This window comes from Dermatophagoides pteronyssinus, unplaced genomic scaffold (assembly GCF_027571235.1).
Source record: "Dermatophagoides pteronyssinus isolate colony J.1.1.1.1 unplaced genomic scaffold, Derpt_VIB-CSIC_2022.12 sq0016, whole genome shotgun sequence".
Classification (NCBI taxonomy): Eukaryota; Metazoa; Arthropoda; class Arachnida; order Sarcoptiformes; family Pyroglyphidae; genus Dermatophagoides; species Dermatophagoides pteronyssinus.
In genome coordinates, this window is record NW_027461540.1 from 917,494 (window position 1) to 934,655 (window position 17,162).

Sequence of the window (17,162 nt, forward strand, 5' to 3'; positions counted from 1 at the left end):
GAATGTAAAAAAAAAGAATGGATATGAATGTCATTGAATGATTCATGTGTTTAACAATCAATCAATCAATCGATCAATTCCAATTCGATTGCAATAAAAAAAAGAAAAGAAAAGATTATTTAGGAATCGAGCGAGAAAAGAATCTGATTATTACAACACAATATGTTGAACCGGTTTTTTTTAAAAATAAAATAATTACAAGTTTGATGATCATCATTATCATCATCATTTAGACATTGGATTTTTCCCAATGATCATCATTATCAAGTACAAACCAAAAAAAAATCAAATGATAAACATACAATTTGATTCCAAATTTAGCCAAAAAAAATAAAAAAACATGACTGGAAATTCTTGTTATTCGCCTCCCCGAAATAATAATAAAAAAACTGAACCTAAAAAATGAAAATAAAAAAATTTTAAAATTAATAAAAAAAATTAAAATGTTCTTCAATCAAGGAAGCGGATGCAACAAAAACAAAAAAAAATGGAAATCATTCGAATCACCTTGAATCGAATGATTACATCACCAACCACAATGAATCGATATCATTCAAAACATCATATCCTGGTTTTGTTCTTGGTTTTTTTTTGATTGTTGTTGTTTGTTTGTTGTTTTTTTCATTCGAACTACATTTCTTTCTTTATCGGAAATTAATTGTTACAATTCAGATGAATATATTTGAAATTGATTTTGATTCTTTCTTTTTTTTTCTACAATTCCTATGGTGGCAATAATGATTGTTGGTTTGTTTTAGGTTGCTTCGATCAATTTGTCCACCACCACCACCACCACCAACGAGCACCAAACATTTTAAAATGTCATGTATCTTCATTCGTTTTGTTAGTTCTGTTGTTTTGTTGGCAAAAAATGGCAATCAATTTTGTCTTTATCAATTTGACTCTCTTCTCCACACGAATTCTAATGGTTTTGATGTAATCATTCAATTTAAATTATATATTGCATTGTTTTTTTTTCTGTTTTCTGTTTTTTTGACAAAAAAAAAAATTAGCTGTCAGATGAAATTATATAATCCTACTTTTATATAAAATGTAAAACAATAAAAAACTTACAATTATATCCATTGTTTGTTTCGAAGCGTTCACACCACGTACACACATATAAACGAAATCAAAACATTCGAATCAATTAGAAACAAAAAAAAAATGTCATCAGCAATCAAATTTTCAATACTTATTTTGGTCACAGGTTATATTCAGCTAATCATCAATGATGTTAATGCATCAGATTTTATGATTTCGACCAATAATTATCCACCATTAAATAAATGGTATTTGGATTATCATCCATATGGTGATGGTGGTGGTGAATCAATCGGTCGACGATTTACAACCGAATATGAATCGAATGATAATGATATTCATTATGATAATGTTGGTGGTGGTAATGGTGGCCGTAATAAACGTGGTGATGAACCATTCAGTACAGATGGTGGTAAAAGTGTATCAAATATTCGTAAACCATTATTATTTAAACGTGCAACAACCAATGTTCGTAAACCACTTTTATTCAAACGATATATTGATGATAATAATAATTCCAATAAAATTAATCAATTAACCGATCGTATCGATAATGATGATGGACAAGGTGATGATGAGCAACAATTTTTGCAGCATCTTTTTTCATCCAATCGACGTTTCACTTATTGATCATTCATTTCATTTTTTTATGTGTAAAAAAAAACAAAAATTTCTTTTCCAAAAAAATTTCATTTCCCTTGTTTTTCTGAATAAAAAAAAGAATTATTAATCATCATTATTTAAAGAACAATTTTTTTAAAAAAAACATTGAAATAAAATTATCAATTTAAACAAACCTGAAATTTTGATTATTTTGCGAAATTCAAAAACAACATCCGCTAAATTCAACAAAAAAAAAGAAATTCGAATCAATAAAAAAAAATTTAGTCTATAAACACAAACATTAAACACTCAGGTTAAAATAGTCAGCCTATTCAGTTTAGTTCATTCGATTTTTTTTTGCAAGTCACAGCCGTTCTGTCATCATTTTGGAAAATTTTCTTCTTTTGATTTTTTCTTGAGCAAAATTTCAAATCTAAAAAAATAAAACAATGATGAATTCTTCAACTAACATGGCTAATTTACCAATTAATGATCATCATCAAGGACCGAAACAGAATCGATTCTCACCATATACTGACAATGGAGGGTGAGTTTGTTTGTTTGTTTTGTTTGTCTGGAATTTCATTGATTTGATTTATTCGATGTTTGAATTAACAACAGTTCCTGTGTTGCTATTGCTGGTAAAGATTTTGCCATAATTGCATCGGATACACGTTTATCCGAAGGATATACCATCTATACACGTGATCAGCCGAAAGTTTTTCGATTGTAAGTTTTAATTTGTATTCGATTGATTAACCCTAAATATTGATTATTAATTGAAATCATCATCACTTTATACAGAACTGATCAAACTGTACTTGGATCTACTGGTTGTTGGTGTGATGTTTTAACATTTGTTCGTGTACTTCAAACTCGTATCAAGGTAATTCTCGATTGATTGATTGATTTGATTTGATTGAAATGATTGAATATTTGTTTTTTTTTGTTTTGTTTTAGTTGTATTACAATGATCATGGAAAAATGATGAACACACAATCAATTGCTCAATTAGTATCGAACATGTTGTATAGTAAACGTTTTTTTCCATATTATGTATCAAATATGGTTGTTGGACTTGATGAAAATGGTGCCGGTGCTATTTATGGTTATGATCCTGTTGGTAGTTTTGATCGTGTACGATTTTTAGCTACTGGTAGTTCATCACCATTAATACAACCATTATTGGATAATCAAATTGGTTTGAATAATCAAACCAATAAAAATGATTCAGATTTATCATTGGAAAAAGCAAGCCAAATTATTAAAGATAGTTTTATATCGGCTGCTGAACGTGATATTTATTGTGGTGATTCTGCATCCATTCATACAATAACCAAATCAAAATCAAACGATGGTTTTATTGATGAACGTTTTCAACTTCGAAAAGATTAAGAAAATTTGGGAAAAATTTCTTTATAAAAAAAGAAAAAATATTTGCAAAATTCAAAACAAAAGAAACATGATTAAATAAATAATTTTTTTTTCATTTTATTCAACTTTATTGCAATTTTTTTTTTTTAAAATCTATTATGATAATGATAATATTTTATTCACGAAAATTGATACCAGTATTTTTTGATATCCAATCAATATATTTGGAAACACGTGTAAAAACATCCGGATAACCAGGAACAGCACATGGAATTGAAAATGATACAATACCAATTTGTATGGCACGATTTCCTTTTTTTAAAATTAATGGTCCACCTGAATCACCCTGTTTTTGAATTTGGAAAAAAAATGAATGTTTAGATATGAATTAGGGAAAACAAAACAAAAAATTTCAAAAATCGAAACTTACCATACAATTACCACGATGTGATCGACCAGCACAAACTTGATTAGTTGTTACCTGTATTACTCTATTGAATGCTTGATGACAAGTATTATGATCAACAACCATAAGATCAACACGTCTCATTAATTCAGGTGTAATACGATTATCTTTAGAAACAAAACCCCAACCACTTGAACTAACCATTCCATCATATTCATGTTGTGTTTGTAATGACAGACATATATTATTAATATAGATTTTATCTTTTTCAACATATTTGATTGGTCTTGATAAATGTAAAAGTGCAATATCATTTTGTCCGGTACGTTGTCGCCAACCTTCATGCACAATAATACGATCAACATCAATTTGTACAGCATGTTCGGAATCTGGTTGACGCCAATTTGTTGAACCGGCCATTATTTGTATCATTCCAGGTGTATAGACGTTTTTCATGCTTTGTTGTACAAATATAACAAATAGATTTTTAAAATGATCAAATCAAATTAAATCAATAAATTGATTACCTTTCAACACAATGAGCTGCTGTCATAATCCATTGATTACTGATTATTGATCCACCACAAAAATGTTGCCATTTCCATTGCCATTCAGGATTGTTAATTGGTGGTGCTGGTGGTGGTGGCGAAGGCTGAGGCTGAGGTTGCTTTGTTGGCAATGGGGGTGGTGGCGAAGGTGGTAAAGTGGGAATTGGCAAAATTATTGGCGGAATTTTCGGTGGTTTAGATGATGGTAAGGATGGCGGTAATGTTGGTGGTGACCATGTTGGTAATGGTGATTTAGTGGGAATTGGTGGTGGCATTGTTGGCGGTTTATTCGTTATTGATGGTGACCATGTCCATTGTTTTGGTGTTGATATTATTATCGGCGGAAATGATGATGGAAATGGTGGAAATGTGATAGTAGGTTTATGTGTTGATGTAATCGTTGAAATTGGTGGAAATGTTATTATCGATGATGGCGATGATGATGATGATGATACGGGATAACGTTGTTGAGTTGTACTCGAACTTGGAAATGTTGGAATCGAAGGTCGTGTTGATGGCAATGGAGTTGATGATGATACGGGATAATGATGTTGAGTTGTACTCGTCGATATAATCGGATTTGGAATTGATGGTCGAGGTGATGATGATGATGATGATACGGGATGTTTAATTATCGAATCATTCGAATGTTTTGATGGTGGTGGAAATACATGATCAGGTGGAAATGTCGGCAAAGGTGGATATAGTGTAACTTTGGATAATTTACTTTCAATAATAACTGTATCGATTGGTAATGGTTTTAATATTGAATTTTGATTAATAATTGCACTTGGTGGATAAACTTTAATGATATTATTATTGGTGGTGGTCGTAGTTGAAGCATTTTTTGATGGTGGTGGTGATGGTGGATTCTGTAACCATTTTTTAATCTGTTCATCACTATAATTAGCATCACGTAAAAGATCTTCAATTAATAAATTCATTGGATTTTTTTCCCAATAAAATTCATTGATTAATGATTCATCACCATCATTATCAATATCAATATCATCAATGATAATTGTTTGATCGGTTAAAGATGGTAATGTTGAAACATTGGCCATATTGTTATTGCTGTTTTGATTGTTTTGAGTCATTCGAATACGAACACGTCTTTGTATGGATACTTGCCATGGAAATTCACCCAATGTAGCTATTTCACCATTTACAATACGTGTTTCAAGTATATTTTCCGATATTGTAAATTCACCACATTCTAATGAAACTAATTGAATAGAAAAAGAAAGAAAGAAAGAAGAAAAATTGAATGAGTGAAACAAAAAAAAATTTATCAAAAATCAAAGATCAGAAAATGATATTTTTATTTTAGAAAAAATCAAAAAATCAAATCTTACAGCAAATTTTAGCTAAAATTGAATAAAATAATAATAAACGAATTATCAATAGAATGGGAACATTATAATAACGATTATGATGATCCATTTTTTATGGATTTTGGATCAACAAAAAAAAAATTCTGAATTTTTCGTTTGGTTTCTTTTTTGTCGTTGGTCAAAATATCACAATCAAGAAGATATCACAATTACCAAACATTCTAAATCTTTGAAAACTGACTATGTTTGTGTTGGTGTATGTTGGTGTAAAAATGATGATCAATATTAACTGCCTTGATGGTGGTAACCTGTATTGAAAAAAAAAGGTTTGTTTTCCTTATAATTCCTTATGAAAATGATGTCTATTAATCTGGTTTTTGAATGGTTAATATGTTCAGACAAAGACACATCCCATGATCAACCATCTAACTAACTAACTAACTAACTAACCAAACAACCAATCAACGTTTTCATTCATTCATTCATCAAGTTGACCTGTTCAAACCGCTTACAAAATAGTTCTGTTTAATGAATAAAATTAAATCCAACGAAAAGTGATGTGTGGATTCATTTACCCCATTATACCCTACCCAGTTTTTTTTTCATTCATTTCTCAATCTGTTCCGGTCAAGTCCAGTTTTTTTTTTGTAATCAATAAAAAACTTCTTAGGATTTTTTTTTTAAAGAATTTTCAAAATGTTTGAATATGTACACATCTTCTATATGATTGTATCCAAACAAGTCTTCCTAACAGGTTTTCCTCTCTCTCTCTCTCTCTCTCTCTCTCTCTCTCTCTCTCTCTCTCTTTCTTAATTGAATCAATTAATAAAATCAGATCGAAAAAATCAAAAAAAAAATCAAAAAAAAATCAAATGTTTCTCTCTCTCTCTTAATGATTGTGAATAGCAAACAAACTTACTTTGAACTTACTGTATTTAATAATAATCCTCTCGTTCCCAGTTTATCCATTATGTTTGTTTTTTTTTTTGAATTTTCGAGGTTCCAGGAACACTACACACACACACACACACGGCAAACAGCATCATGCAATCTTATATTTTGTTGAGGGGAAAAAAAGAAGAAGGGGAATGAAAAAATCGTTTTCTCTTTCCATTTTGTAGAAATGGTCTTGGAAATGATTTTTTTTGGCCTGTATTGATTTTTGATTGATTGATTTTGTTTTGAAGGTGAATACTTTCTCTCTCTCTCTACATTTCTTCGATTGATTGATTCAATTCAATCATCATCCACATTATTTCCTATGAAAAGTTTGTATTGGCCGTTTTTTTGTTTTGGTTTGTTTTCTGAATCAACAACAACAACAACATCAAGTAACCATGTTGATGCAAATATCATCAACAACAACAACAATGATGATGATGATGATGGTGATGGCAACAATCATGATGATCGTTGATGCGGTTCCCATTGTCAACAACAACACTGATGCCTTCGAATCACAATGTTCAAAAGTAAATATTAATCATCCATGTCGTTGTGAAACATTGACTACGACAACGACAACTACGAATGTAAACAAAATTCAATGCGATGGTGAATATGAATTCAATTTAAATGGACAATTTAAACATCGTTTAAGTGGAAATAGCCAAGATGATTTGATTATTTTCGATGAATTTATCCTGAACAATACTGAAATTTCACGTTTGGATGATAATTTATTTGGCCAAAGAATACGTTTTAAACGTATAAAATTGGTGGATTGTTTAAGCTTAAGACATATTTCATCAAATACATTTCAACAAAGTGGTCCATTTATACAGGAATTTATTGTTCAAGGTGAAAGTTCTCTGGGTGAAGATCAATATGCAAGCGATCTATTTGATTCAATGAATTCAATGATAAATGTTGAAAAAATTTGGTTAAATCGTAATCGTTTACGTTCAATACCAACGGTTGCATTTGGTAAACAAACCGGTAATGGTCAAGGTGATCGTTTCGCCCGATTAAAAGAATTAAATTTCAATAAATTTAGCTCGAAAAATGGTCATATAAAAAGTGTTGGAAATTTTGCATTTTATTACCTAAATCAATTACAATACCTGTATTTGTCACATCAAAGGATTAATTATTTACCCGCGAATTCATTTGATTTTGAAAAATCATCAAATCAAACACTTTATATTTACCTTGGTAATAATAAACTAAATAATACAAGTTTTGAACGTGGAATTTTTTTAAATTCAAAACGTCCAATACATTTAGAATTATATTGGAATCCAGATTTAACTTATTTGGATGAACAAATTTTTCGTCCATTTTTAGAACAAAATCCATTAAATCGTATTAGCTTACAAGATAATCCATTGCAATGTGATTGTCAATCATATTGGTTATATAAAGATCGACAAAAATTTTCAAATCAATTACAAAATATTATGTGTAAAATTGGACCCCGGCAAACATTCAATATTGATCTAATTTCATTTGATAAATGCCATCAAAATAATCAAAATAATAATGGACGTAAACGTAATAAATTGATTGTGGTCAACTGAAAAAAAAATGATTTGAAAAAAAATTAAGAAATTAAAAAATCAAAATCAAATCAAAAATCAAACTTGATCGTTATTCTGTCGTTATTCGATGTTGTTGTTAATATTTTTTGTTTTAAATCAAATAAAATTCTCAATTGAAAATTGAAAACAACCAAAAAACCAATGTTTTTTCGATAATTTTGATGCTGTTTCTTCCACATTTCCCACATAGATAACACATCATTAATCATCCGTCGAACGAATCAAAAAAAAAAAATTCATTCGAATTCGAATCATTCGAATTGAGAATGCGCAAAACGAAAGAATTTTTTTCTTTTCGACGGATGAAAATGACGCCGATCGGTAATTTTGTTTGATGGTAACCCGATATTAGTATGGGAATTTGACGCCCATTCTACATACCACAACAACCATATAACCAGAATTTTCTTTTCTTCTTTTTTTTTAAAAAAAAGTGTCATTCAAGAAGAAGAAGAAGAAAATTCTGAATTTTTCATGCGCTCAATGTTGTTGTTGTTGTTCCAAATGGAACAATTTTGGACAACGAGAAGAACGAACCAAAATGATACTTTTCTCACTCTCTCTATATATATCTATTGAATGGTTCTGTTTAGAACCGTGGTTGTTTTTTGTTTGTTTCTGACATCCATGTCCCCCCCCACTCGCTTTTTTCATATTCGATTCTTTCGAAAATATTGATTTCTGGTCTGATGAAGTGAAACAAACATTGAATTTTGTCAATGAAAATTTTCTCATGGTCAATTTCAACAGCGAAAACAACAACAACAACAGATTCTTATGATGTGCCAAAACAAACGAAAACCACACCACCAACGACACCACATCCGCGTTAACGATCCACGATAATTAAACAAAACAACAAACAACAACAAAGCCATATTACGCCCAAAAAACAAAACACTGCCAAACCATTCATTTGCTGATTGATGTGTATATCGTGTATCGTGTGTTGATTGATTCAGAAACAAACCCTTTCGATTGCAAACCAAAATCATCGAAAAATGTTACGTAAACGATTGGATTGATTGATTGATTGAAGAAGAAAAAAAGAAGAACTGTTTTAGGTGATGTTTGTTAAATTATTAAAAAATGTCCAACAATCAAGAAATAATGAAAAAATTTATAAATGTGGTGATTGCATCAATATTCAATAATGTTGATGCATCATTATCATCTAATAATAAATTATTTTCAATGCTCATTTTTAATGGCCAATTGCCTTATTATCAACAAAAACAACAACAACAAAAACAACAACAAAAATTTTCATTGAATTTTTCAATGTTAATTATTAACATCATCATAAATTACATAAATGCCTCCAATTATTATAAAAATTTGTGTACTTGGCTGTACTGGTGTTGGTAAAACAAAATTAATTAAACAATTTATTTATAATTATTATGATGATGATCAATATGAATCGACAAATTTATTGGCTGCCATCAATAAAGATAATATTTATAATTGTACAATAATGTTTAATGGTAATCTTTATCAATTAAAAATTATTGATATGCCTGCAATTAGAAAATTTCCTTCCAATATAACAAATGAATGGCTATTATATCAACAATGTCATCTTTATAATGCAAATGCATTTATATTTTGTTTTGATTTAAATCAACCATTAACATTTAATTATATTAAATGTAAGTTTCTTCTTTTTTGATTCTTGATTTTGGTTATTATTAAAACCTTTTCTTTTTCATTTGATTTTAGCATTACGTGATCAACTTTATGAATGTCGTAATATGCAAAATATACCAATATGGATTGTTGGAACAAAAGCTGATCTTTCATTAAATATTTTAGCACAAATGCGTTCACATCATCATCATCATCATCATCATCATCATTATCATCATCTTCAACATGATCATCATCAACAACATCATGCACAGCATCGTTTTACAACGCATCAATCACATCGTTCAATATTACATCCAACAATATTATCCAATCAAATTTATTCACCATATGAAGATATACAACCAGCATTAAAAGAATTTTCAAATCAAATACGTAAACAATGGAAATGTAATTATCTAGAATGTTCAGCTAAATATAATTGGCATATTGTAACTATATTTCGTGAATTATTAAAAACTATTGATCCAATTATGATGGCTGAAGTTATATCATCTGGTCAACAACAACAACATCAACCAACAACGTCCAATATTTCAAGTACAATAATGGCCAGTAGTGCTAAAGATCAATCTACTACAACAAATGTAGCAATTATTAAATTAAATAATACACCACCATCAAGAACAATATCACCAATTGGTGTTGGTGGTGGTGGTGATTTGTTGGCAGCTACCGCAACAACAACAACAACATCCTCCAGACGTCATTCACAAGCTAGCAATAGAATATGTCAAATTTCTTAACGATAAATACTCATCTTATCTATTTCTTTCATCTATTTTGAATGTGCCAATATATTGTTATGTTATTACAGATTTTCAGATATTGCTCCAAAACAAACAAAAAACAAAACAAAAAAAAATCATTATTATGCTCTTTGATCCTCAATCAGTAGTTTTTTTTTCCCCGTTTCGTTTTCATTTTCGTCGATCATCATCAAAATCAAATACGATAGAAATTCAATTTGCTCTAAACAATTTTTTTTTTAAAAAGAAGAACAAGAAGAATGATTAAACACAACAAACAAACAAACAAACCAAGTCTTTCATCAAGATCACAGTGGCATTATTATTATCATTATTATATTAAATAATATTTAAATTATAATAATCTTTATATAAATATTTCTCTTTCTCTTTCTAAAAAACAAACAAACAAACAAAATTGTGAAATAATTATCTTTTTTTTTCTTCATTTTTTTCTTTCTTTCTTTCTCTTTTTTTTTCTTTTTGGATACCAAAATTTATCCCAAAAAATTGATAAATTGATGGATTTTTATTTTTAGTCAAAAAAATGAATAAATTTTTAAACAAAAAAAAAATTTACGTCGTATATGTACGGTCATGATTCCATGCCTGATTTTTTTTTGGAATTCGAAACCCAAGAATTTTTGTTTGTTTGTTTTGTTTTTGAAAAATTCTTGAAATTCAATTTTCAACATGGAATCTTTATTGTTTGAAATTCAAAATCGAAATTCTTTAGATCATGATGATCATCATGATCTAAAGAATTTATTGTATCAAAATCTTTTTGAAAAATCAGAATTAATTCAACAACAACAAGAAAAATTGGCTAAAATTTTCAATTCCATTTTTTTCGATCACCAACATTTAAACGATGATAACATTAGTGAACCACCTGAACCGAAAAAATTTAAAAAAATCAATCAAAACCAAGCATTACAATTCAAATATTCGCTAATGGATTATATATTAGAATTATGTATCGAACGGGATATAATTCTTGAAGAAAATTTTGGAAATTTTTCTTTTCAAAAATTTTTGTACGATTTATTGCTCAATAATCAATCTTTTCAACCCGAATTTATTAAAAAATTATTATCGAAAATTTTACATTCATGTCCATCCATTTGTTATAATCATAATGATTTAATGATGAAAATATTTTTACAAATACTTTCCATTAATGAATCTATCAATGATTTATTTGGTAAATATTTCGAAATAATGTCTTCGAATAATAAACTTATTGAATGGTATCAATGTTATTTTCAATTACAAAAACATCTACCAAATGATAGTTATTTATTTGATGAAAAATTTGAAAAAATTTATCGAATCAAAATGTTTGAATTACATCCAACAAATTCTTTGGCAATATGGCAATCATTTTTATCTAATCTAACTATTCAAAATCAAACTACAATGAGATTATTCTCTCTGTTCATATCACATAATCGAATGTTTGGCCAAACAAAACGATTCGAAAATCTAATCAATTCGACTGTCTTGTTGTTGGAAAAAGAATCATTCCAAACAACCAAATCAATAGCTGAATGTAAATGTTTATTTCAAATTTATTATTCATTAGCCAGTATTGTTGTAAATTTTTTTGATGATCACCAACAAAAATCCATCGAAATTCAGACCAAAATTTCAACGATTGAAAATCTTTATGATATGACCATTATATTTCCACAAACAACCGTTAAATATTGGCGTAAATGTTATGATAATTTTGATAATTTATCTGATGATAATGATGAAAAAATTTATCTAATTCGTTTATTATTGCTTAATTATCGATTGATTAAACAACATCAAGATAACTGCCAAAATGATGAATTATTCAACAATTTATTAACACAACAAATATTGATTAGTAAACAACTATTAATACCGGATATTTTTAATTTTTTATTTCAAGAATTGAAAAATAATAATCAAGATTTACAATCAATTTTGGAATTTTTATTCGACAGTTTTATCGCTACTAGCAATCAACGTCAAGCCATCATTATTGTTGTTGAAATATTCAGTCATCAACCAAATTGGGAAAATAAATGTTTTCAAAATATATTCATAACATTATGGTTGAAAAAAATTCAATATTTTTTACCACGATTATTCGCTAATAATTATTCATCATTGATGAAGGAAAAATATTGGCTTAAATATGGTTGTGATATACCGGATCCAGATAAACATCAAAAATTGATTCATTCATTGCAAACATTTTCCGAACCATTTTTTCAAATTGATCGATCAATGATATCAGCGGATGATGAAGATTATGATTCAAAAATGATCGATAAAAATAGCGAAAAACAAATTGAAAAATTATTCGAAATGTTTTTACAATCAGTACCGATTGAATATATTTCACCATTCAATCAGATTCGTTTGTGTATTATTTCTTGGGCAATTCATTCAGAATTTCTTCATCATCAAAATAATTCATCCAATCAATTTTCCACCATTTTTATTCGTCTTAATCTTCGTTTATGGTATTCTGTAAGAAAAATTTGGTTTTTTGATTTCATTTCACCAAGCCATTATATTTATAAATTATTATCACATCTGCCGGATTATTTTAATAATGATTGTCCAAAATTATTTGATCGATTTATAACGATAATGTTTCAATCAAACAATATGGAACGTTTATTTGAATCACTTAAAGAATTGATAAATTTTCTTGAATGTCATGATAATAATTTAGATACTGATTCGATAAGTGGTTATGTTTTTATGATTGAAACAATTCTATTGAGAAATATTCGACAATTTCGACGAAAAATTCAACAACGGAAAAATCATTTTGAATATGAATGTCAATTATCTGTTGTTCATAAACAATTAATAGATTTAATGTATAAAATGATAAATGAATTTTTCAAACAAACAAAATTTGAAATTCAACAACGAAATGATTTAATATTTATTATCGAAGCTATTATTGAATTATTGGAAGAAAAATTATTTGAAAAGATTGATGATTCTGGATTGAATTTTAAGAAAAAATGGCAAAAATTATTCAATAAATTTCTTGATTTGTTTGATGGTGATGGTGATGGAGGAAATCTTTCAAAAGTCAACAATCATCATCAACAATGTTTGATCAATTTCATCAAATTTATTGCTCATAATCGATCAAAATTGGTACATTTATTGCCGAAAGATTTTCTTGCCAAACGATGGAAAGAAATTTTACATACAAATTCGATCGAATCGAATGATTGTGTTGAATTCAAACAGCATATCAATTCTAAATCTGGTTGGAAAAAATTGTTTAAATCAGAAGAACAATTTCAGAATTTTAAAAACATTTCCGATAAAATGTTTCAAACTGATGAAAAGATGATCAAAAAATTCGATAATTGTGATCGATGTATCGATACAATCGATTTATTATTGAATCCAATTCTTGAATCAATTATCGATTCGAATGAATGGCAATATTATCTAAACGAATGTTTGATACTATTTCGTGAACATTATACAGATTTATCAAAGGCAAAATTCTATATTCATATTTTAACGAAAATGGTTCAAGAAACTACAATGGATTCGAAACAAAAAACACAAATTTTAAATGAAAATTTTAGTGATTTAATCGAAATAATGTTATTGATAACATTTTTGGTTAATAATAAATTAATGATCACCACTATTGATAACATCGATTATTTACAACAATTAAAATTGAAAATTTTAGAATTCAGTCATCATTCATTGGAACGATTCATTCGATTTGATTTGATAACGAATCAACATTTATTTCTTATCTATAATCTATGTATCGAAATGAATATCTTTGCCTACTGTAGTAGTAATGGTTCAATTGGATTATATTGTGATTTATTCGATCGAATACAAATGATTATACAATTGATTTTATCGAAACAACCATATTTAGCTTTCGAATCAATGTGTACCGGGCGAACAATATTACGAACAAATATTGCATCATTAATACGAATAACATCGGATCGAAAACAATTTGGTAATGCAACCGATACGGATAAAATTCGATTAGAACAATGTTCCAAATCCATTCAACAATCTGTTAATCGTTTAATACAATTTTTGGAATTTCAACCATATGTTCAATCAATGATTATTGATTATTTAGAACTTTTATTACATAATACACCAATCGATTTACGAATCAAAGAAAATTTACAACAATCAATTTATCAATTAATTGATTATTTAATCAAACAAAATAATGGTAAAAAGAATTTGGAAAATCTTTATTCACGTTTGAATGAAAAATCAAAAGAATTATTTCGAAAATTATTAGATTATCATGATCATTATTATCGATTTAAAGGATATGTTTAGGAATTGTCTTGTTTTAAAATAAAATTTTATTAAACTTGTACTTCTCATCCAATTGGATGTAAAATTGTTTTGTTGAAAAAAAAGTTTTTTTTCTAATTCAAAAAATAAAAAATCCATTTTTTTTTTGTATCGAACAACAGTAGCTCAATCTATCGGTCAAATTTATAACATTAAATCTATCCTTTTCCTATGCAAACACACACACCGACCGCGAGAGATATTTATGATTTTGCAATTTTTTTCGCTCTTTTTAGCCATTAGATATTTTTTTTTTTTTGGGATTTCATTTCGCTGTTTGTGTGTGTTTGGTGTATATATTTGTGGCAAAATTCTTTTGCTACAAGTAGCAATATTTAATATTATTTTTCGAATTTTCTTGGTTTTTCTCAAAAAAAATTTTCATTCAACCTCACTCACACGGAATAGACAGAATTATTATCAAGAGAAAAATGATGATTTATCATACAAAACTGAAAAATCTTATCACTGCTCATCAGGTAAGGATTCATCAAGCAAACAAACAAACTTTTTGTTTTTTTCCCCCCATTAATCAATAATAATTGATGTTTGACGTTTGATTTGATTTTATTTGATAATTGTAGTCGGTGTATGCAAAATTATTACATGATAATCCAAATGATTTACAGGTAAGATTGTTGAAAGGTTTTGTTGTTGAAAACAATTTTTTTTTCACTCCACTCATCCATTACATTATCGACAAACAATGTAATTTTTTTTAGAAAAATCATCTTCGAAAATTATTGAGTCAAATACAAAGAAATATTCAAAAACTTATACGGGATAAAAATTATGAAATTTTACAAAATAATAATAAGAAAAAATTGGAAAAAGAGATTCGACAAAGAAGAAAAAAATCAACAACAACAACAACGAAAAAGAAAAAATCATCATCACCATCAAATCGTGTGATTAAAAGTCGAAATTCGATTCGATATTTTATTCGTCGTGATCGAATCGATAAAAATGATCGTTTAGATCATCGATTATTATCATCGGCTATTGTTGATCATTCGATTCTAATCAATCATGATGATGAACAAAAATTTTGTCGAATTTCGAATGAAAAAACGACGACGACCAACGACAACAATAAACAAGATAATGAATCAAGAATAAAAGAATCGAATAAAAATGATCAAGATTCTGATCATTCATCATCAGTTGATTTGGATCAAAATCATAATGATAATAATAACGATGATGCAAAACATCATCATCCTTGTAATGGTCATGGTAAAACTATTGATGCAAAAGAAGATTTTTTACGAATGTTAGATTTGGTACATAAAATTGATTTGGAAAAAATGGCCAATTGTAAAAAACCAAGAAAACGTCGTACAACAGCTAATCCACAATTTTCACATGCAGCTATTGAAGCTAAACGTATTACCCAAATGGAAATTGCTAATGAACGTAGACATCGTCGACGTTTAGCACTTGAAACTAAACAACAACGACGACATTCAAAACAACAGATCAATAATAATAAAAATTTATCATCATCATCATCATCATCATCGAAACAACCAAATGATTATATTAAATCGATAAATATTTTCAAACCAGCAAACGAAATGTTTCCAGGTAATATCTTTGTTCTTTTTCCTAAATGATTGAAAACAAAAAAACTTAAATTTTAAAATTTTTTACAAAAAACAAAAAATTACAGGCCTTTTTAATATAATGACCGATCCAAATATGGAACATCATGATAATCGTTGTAAATTATGTTCAGAATTATGTAATTATATTGATGATACAATTGTTTTATGTCAACAATGTTTATCAATGTTTCATGTTAATTGTTTGGAACGAAAATATTTTATCCATATGAATGGACATGATGATTCGAATCGTATTCGTTGCTGTATTTGTCCATCATCATCATCATCATCATCGATTACATTCGATAACGATGAATTGTTTAACGCAGAAAATTTGATGATAAAATTGGCACAAATTCGAAAAGAAATTCTTTTATCATCGAATGCAAATTATTGTCTACAACAATTTCTCAAGGTAATTATTTACCTGAATATTATTTTTTTTTTATCACCACTAATATATTTTTTTCATACATTACATTTCAAACATTAGAAAAAACAATGCAAAAAAGAAAAACTTTTAGCCGATCTGGATCGATTACATCGTATTAATGATCGTATTGTTAATATATCCACCAGATTAAACAGCATCGATAGTGGTGTGCATCAAAAAATTGATAACAATGATGATCAAATTGATTGCATCCATCAAAATGAGGGTGATTATCATCAGCAACCAAAATCGAACGTTCGAATTTCAAAATTATCAAATTATGATAGTATCGATTCAATCGATAGAATCGATATTCATTCACATCCGAAACAATCTCAAGAAGCCAACAACACCACCACCACTACCAACAATAATAATGTTCGGGTTGACCAAGAATATTCTATATTATCATTTTGTGCATGAATTTCATTTTATTTTTGTTTTTTTTCTTTGATTAATTTCTGAATTGTGAAAAAAATTAATAAATTTTGTTCTTTTCCATTATTGATTAATTA

At 28.0% G+C, this 17,162-nt stretch overlaps 7 protein-coding genes across 7 annotated transcripts; 6 read left to right on the top strand and 1 right to left on the bottom strand.

Annotated features, from left to right (window-relative positions):
• Nucleotides 1-1,048: 1,048 nt before the first annotated feature.
• Nucleotides 1,049-1,840, top strand: LOC113792242 (uncharacterized). Its single transcript, XM_027342154.2, has one exon. The coding sequence runs from the start codon at nt 1,168-1,170 to the stop codon at nt 1,672-1,674; it is 507 nt and encodes a 168-aa protein (XP_027197955.1). The 5' UTR covers nt 1,049-1,167; the 3' UTR covers nt 1,675-1,840.
• A 146-nt stretch (nt 1,841-1,986) lies between these two features.
• On the top strand, nt 1,987-3,141 carry Prosbeta6 (proteasome beta6 subunit). Its single transcript, XM_027342063.2, has 4 exons — nt 1,987-2,194; nt 2,269-2,376; nt 2,452-2,533; nt 2,608-3,141. Exons 1-4 carry the CDS (start codon nt 2,097-2,099, stop codon nt 3,040-3,042), a joined length of 723 nt encoding a protein of 240 aa, XP_027197864.1. The 5' UTR covers nt 1,987-2,096; the 3' UTR covers nt 3,043-3,141.
• LOC113792158 (uncharacterized) lies at nt 3,114-5,974 on the bottom strand. Its single transcript, XM_075822309.1, has 4 exons — nt 5,331-5,974; nt 3,955-5,200; nt 3,452-3,884; nt 3,114-3,367 (listed from the first exon to the last, which is right to left on the bottom strand). The coding sequence occupies exons 1-4, from the start codon at nt 5,416-5,418 to the stop codon at nt 3,197-3,199; spliced, it is 1,938 nt and encodes a 645-aa protein (XP_075678424.1). The 5' UTR covers nt 5,419-5,974; the 3' UTR covers nt 3,114-3,196.
• A 238-nt stretch (nt 5,975-6,212) lies between these two features.
• LOC142645629 (oplophorus-luciferin 2-monooxygenase non-catalytic subunit-like) lies at nt 6,213-7,917 on the top strand. The gene has a single exon (XM_075822311.1). The coding sequence runs from the start codon at nt 6,647-6,649 to the stop codon at nt 7,826-7,828; it is 1,182 nt and encodes a 393-aa protein (XP_075678426.1). The 5' UTR covers nt 6,213-6,646; the 3' UTR covers nt 7,829-7,917.
• Nucleotides 7,918-8,244: 327 nt separating this feature from the next.
• LOC113792160 (ras-like protein family member 10B) lies at nt 8,245-10,638 on the top strand. The gene is made up of 2 exons (XM_027342062.2): nt 8,245-9,501; nt 9,572-10,638. Exons 1-2 carry the CDS (start codon nt 9,165-9,167, stop codon nt 10,243-10,245), a joined length of 1,011 nt encoding a protein of 336 aa, XP_027197863.2. The 5' UTR covers nt 8,245-9,164; the 3' UTR covers nt 10,246-10,638.
• A 123-nt stretch (nt 10,639-10,761) lies between these two features.
• On the top strand, nt 10,762-15,086 carry LOC113792276 (uncharacterized). The gene has a single exon (XM_075822303.1). The coding sequence runs from the start codon at nt 10,942-10,944 to the stop codon at nt 14,587-14,589; it is 3,648 nt and encodes a 1,215-aa protein (XP_075678418.1). The 5' UTR covers nt 10,762-10,941; the 3' UTR covers nt 14,590-15,086.
• Nucleotides 14,966-17,159, top strand: LOC113792165 (uncharacterized). Its single transcript, XM_027342068.2, has 5 exons — nt 14,966-15,086; nt 15,192-15,236; nt 15,330-16,194; nt 16,280-16,629; nt 16,708-17,159. Exons 1-5 carry the CDS (start codon nt 15,039-15,041, stop codon nt 17,068-17,070), a joined length of 1,671 nt encoding a protein of 556 aa, XP_027197869.2. The 5' UTR covers nt 14,966-15,038; the 3' UTR covers nt 17,071-17,159.
• The last annotated feature ends 3 nt before the right edge of the window (nt 17,160-17,162 follow it).

What these genes read in the sequence shown, in the direction of transcription:
- LOC113792165 (XM_027342068.2), top strand. Translation starts at nt 15,039, where the DNA reads ATGATGATTTATCATACAAAACTGAAAAATCTTATCACTGCTCATCAG. An exon ending in ATCTTATCACTGCTCATCAG is followed by an intron (nt 15,087 to 15,191) that starts GTAAGGATTCAT and finishes TGATAATTGTAG; the next exon opens with TCGGTGTATGCAAAATTATT. An exon ending in AGCAAACGAAATGTTTCCAG is followed by an intron (nt 16,195 to 16,279) that starts GTAATATCTTTG and finishes AAAAAATTACAG; the next exon opens with GCCTTTTTAATATAATGACC.
- Prosbeta6 (XM_027342063.2), top strand. Translation starts at nt 2,097, where the DNA reads ATGATGAATTCTTCAACTAACATGGCTAATTTACCAATTAATGATCAT. An exon ending in CAGCCGAAAGTTTTTCGATT is followed by an intron (nt 2,377 to 2,451) that starts GTAAGTTTTAAT and finishes CACTTTATACAG; the next exon opens with AACTGATCAAACTGTACTTG. An exon ending in TACTTCAAACTCGTATCAAG is followed by an intron (nt 2,534 to 2,607) that starts GTAATTCTCGAT and finishes GTTTTGTTTTAG; the next exon opens with TTGTATTACAATGATCATGG.
- LOC113792158 (XM_075822309.1), bottom strand. Translation starts at nt 5,418, where the DNA reads ATGGATCATCATAATCGTTATTATAATGTTCCCATTCTATTGATAATT. An exon ending in GCAGCTCATTGTGTTGAAAG is followed by an intron (nt 3,885 to 3,954) that starts GTAATCAATTTA and finishes TGTACAACAAAG; the next exon opens with CATGAAAAACGTCTATACAC. An exon ending in CACATCGTGGTAATTGTATG is followed by an intron (nt 3,368 to 3,451) that starts GTAAGTTTCGAT and finishes ATTCAAAAACAG; the next exon opens with GGTGATTCAGGTGGACCATT.
- LOC142645629 (XM_075822311.1), top strand. Translation starts at nt 6,647, where the DNA reads ATGTTGATGCAAATATCATCAACAACAACAACAATGATGATGATGATG.
- LOC113792242 (XM_027342154.2), top strand. Translation starts at nt 1,168, where the DNA reads ATGTCATCAGCAATCAAATTTTCAATACTTATTTTGGTCACAGGTTAT.
- LOC113792276 (XM_075822303.1), top strand. Translation starts at nt 10,942, where the DNA reads ATGGAATCTTTATTGTTTGAAATTCAAAATCGAAATTCTTTAGATCAT.
- LOC113792160 (XM_027342062.2), top strand. Translation starts at nt 9,165, where the DNA reads ATGCCTCCAATTATTATAAAAATTTGTGTACTTGGCTGTACTGGTGTT. An exon ending in AACATTTAATTATATTAAAT is followed by an intron (nt 9,502 to 9,571) that starts GTAAGTTTCTTC and finishes ATTTGATTTTAG; the next exon opens with CATTACGTGATCAACTTTAT.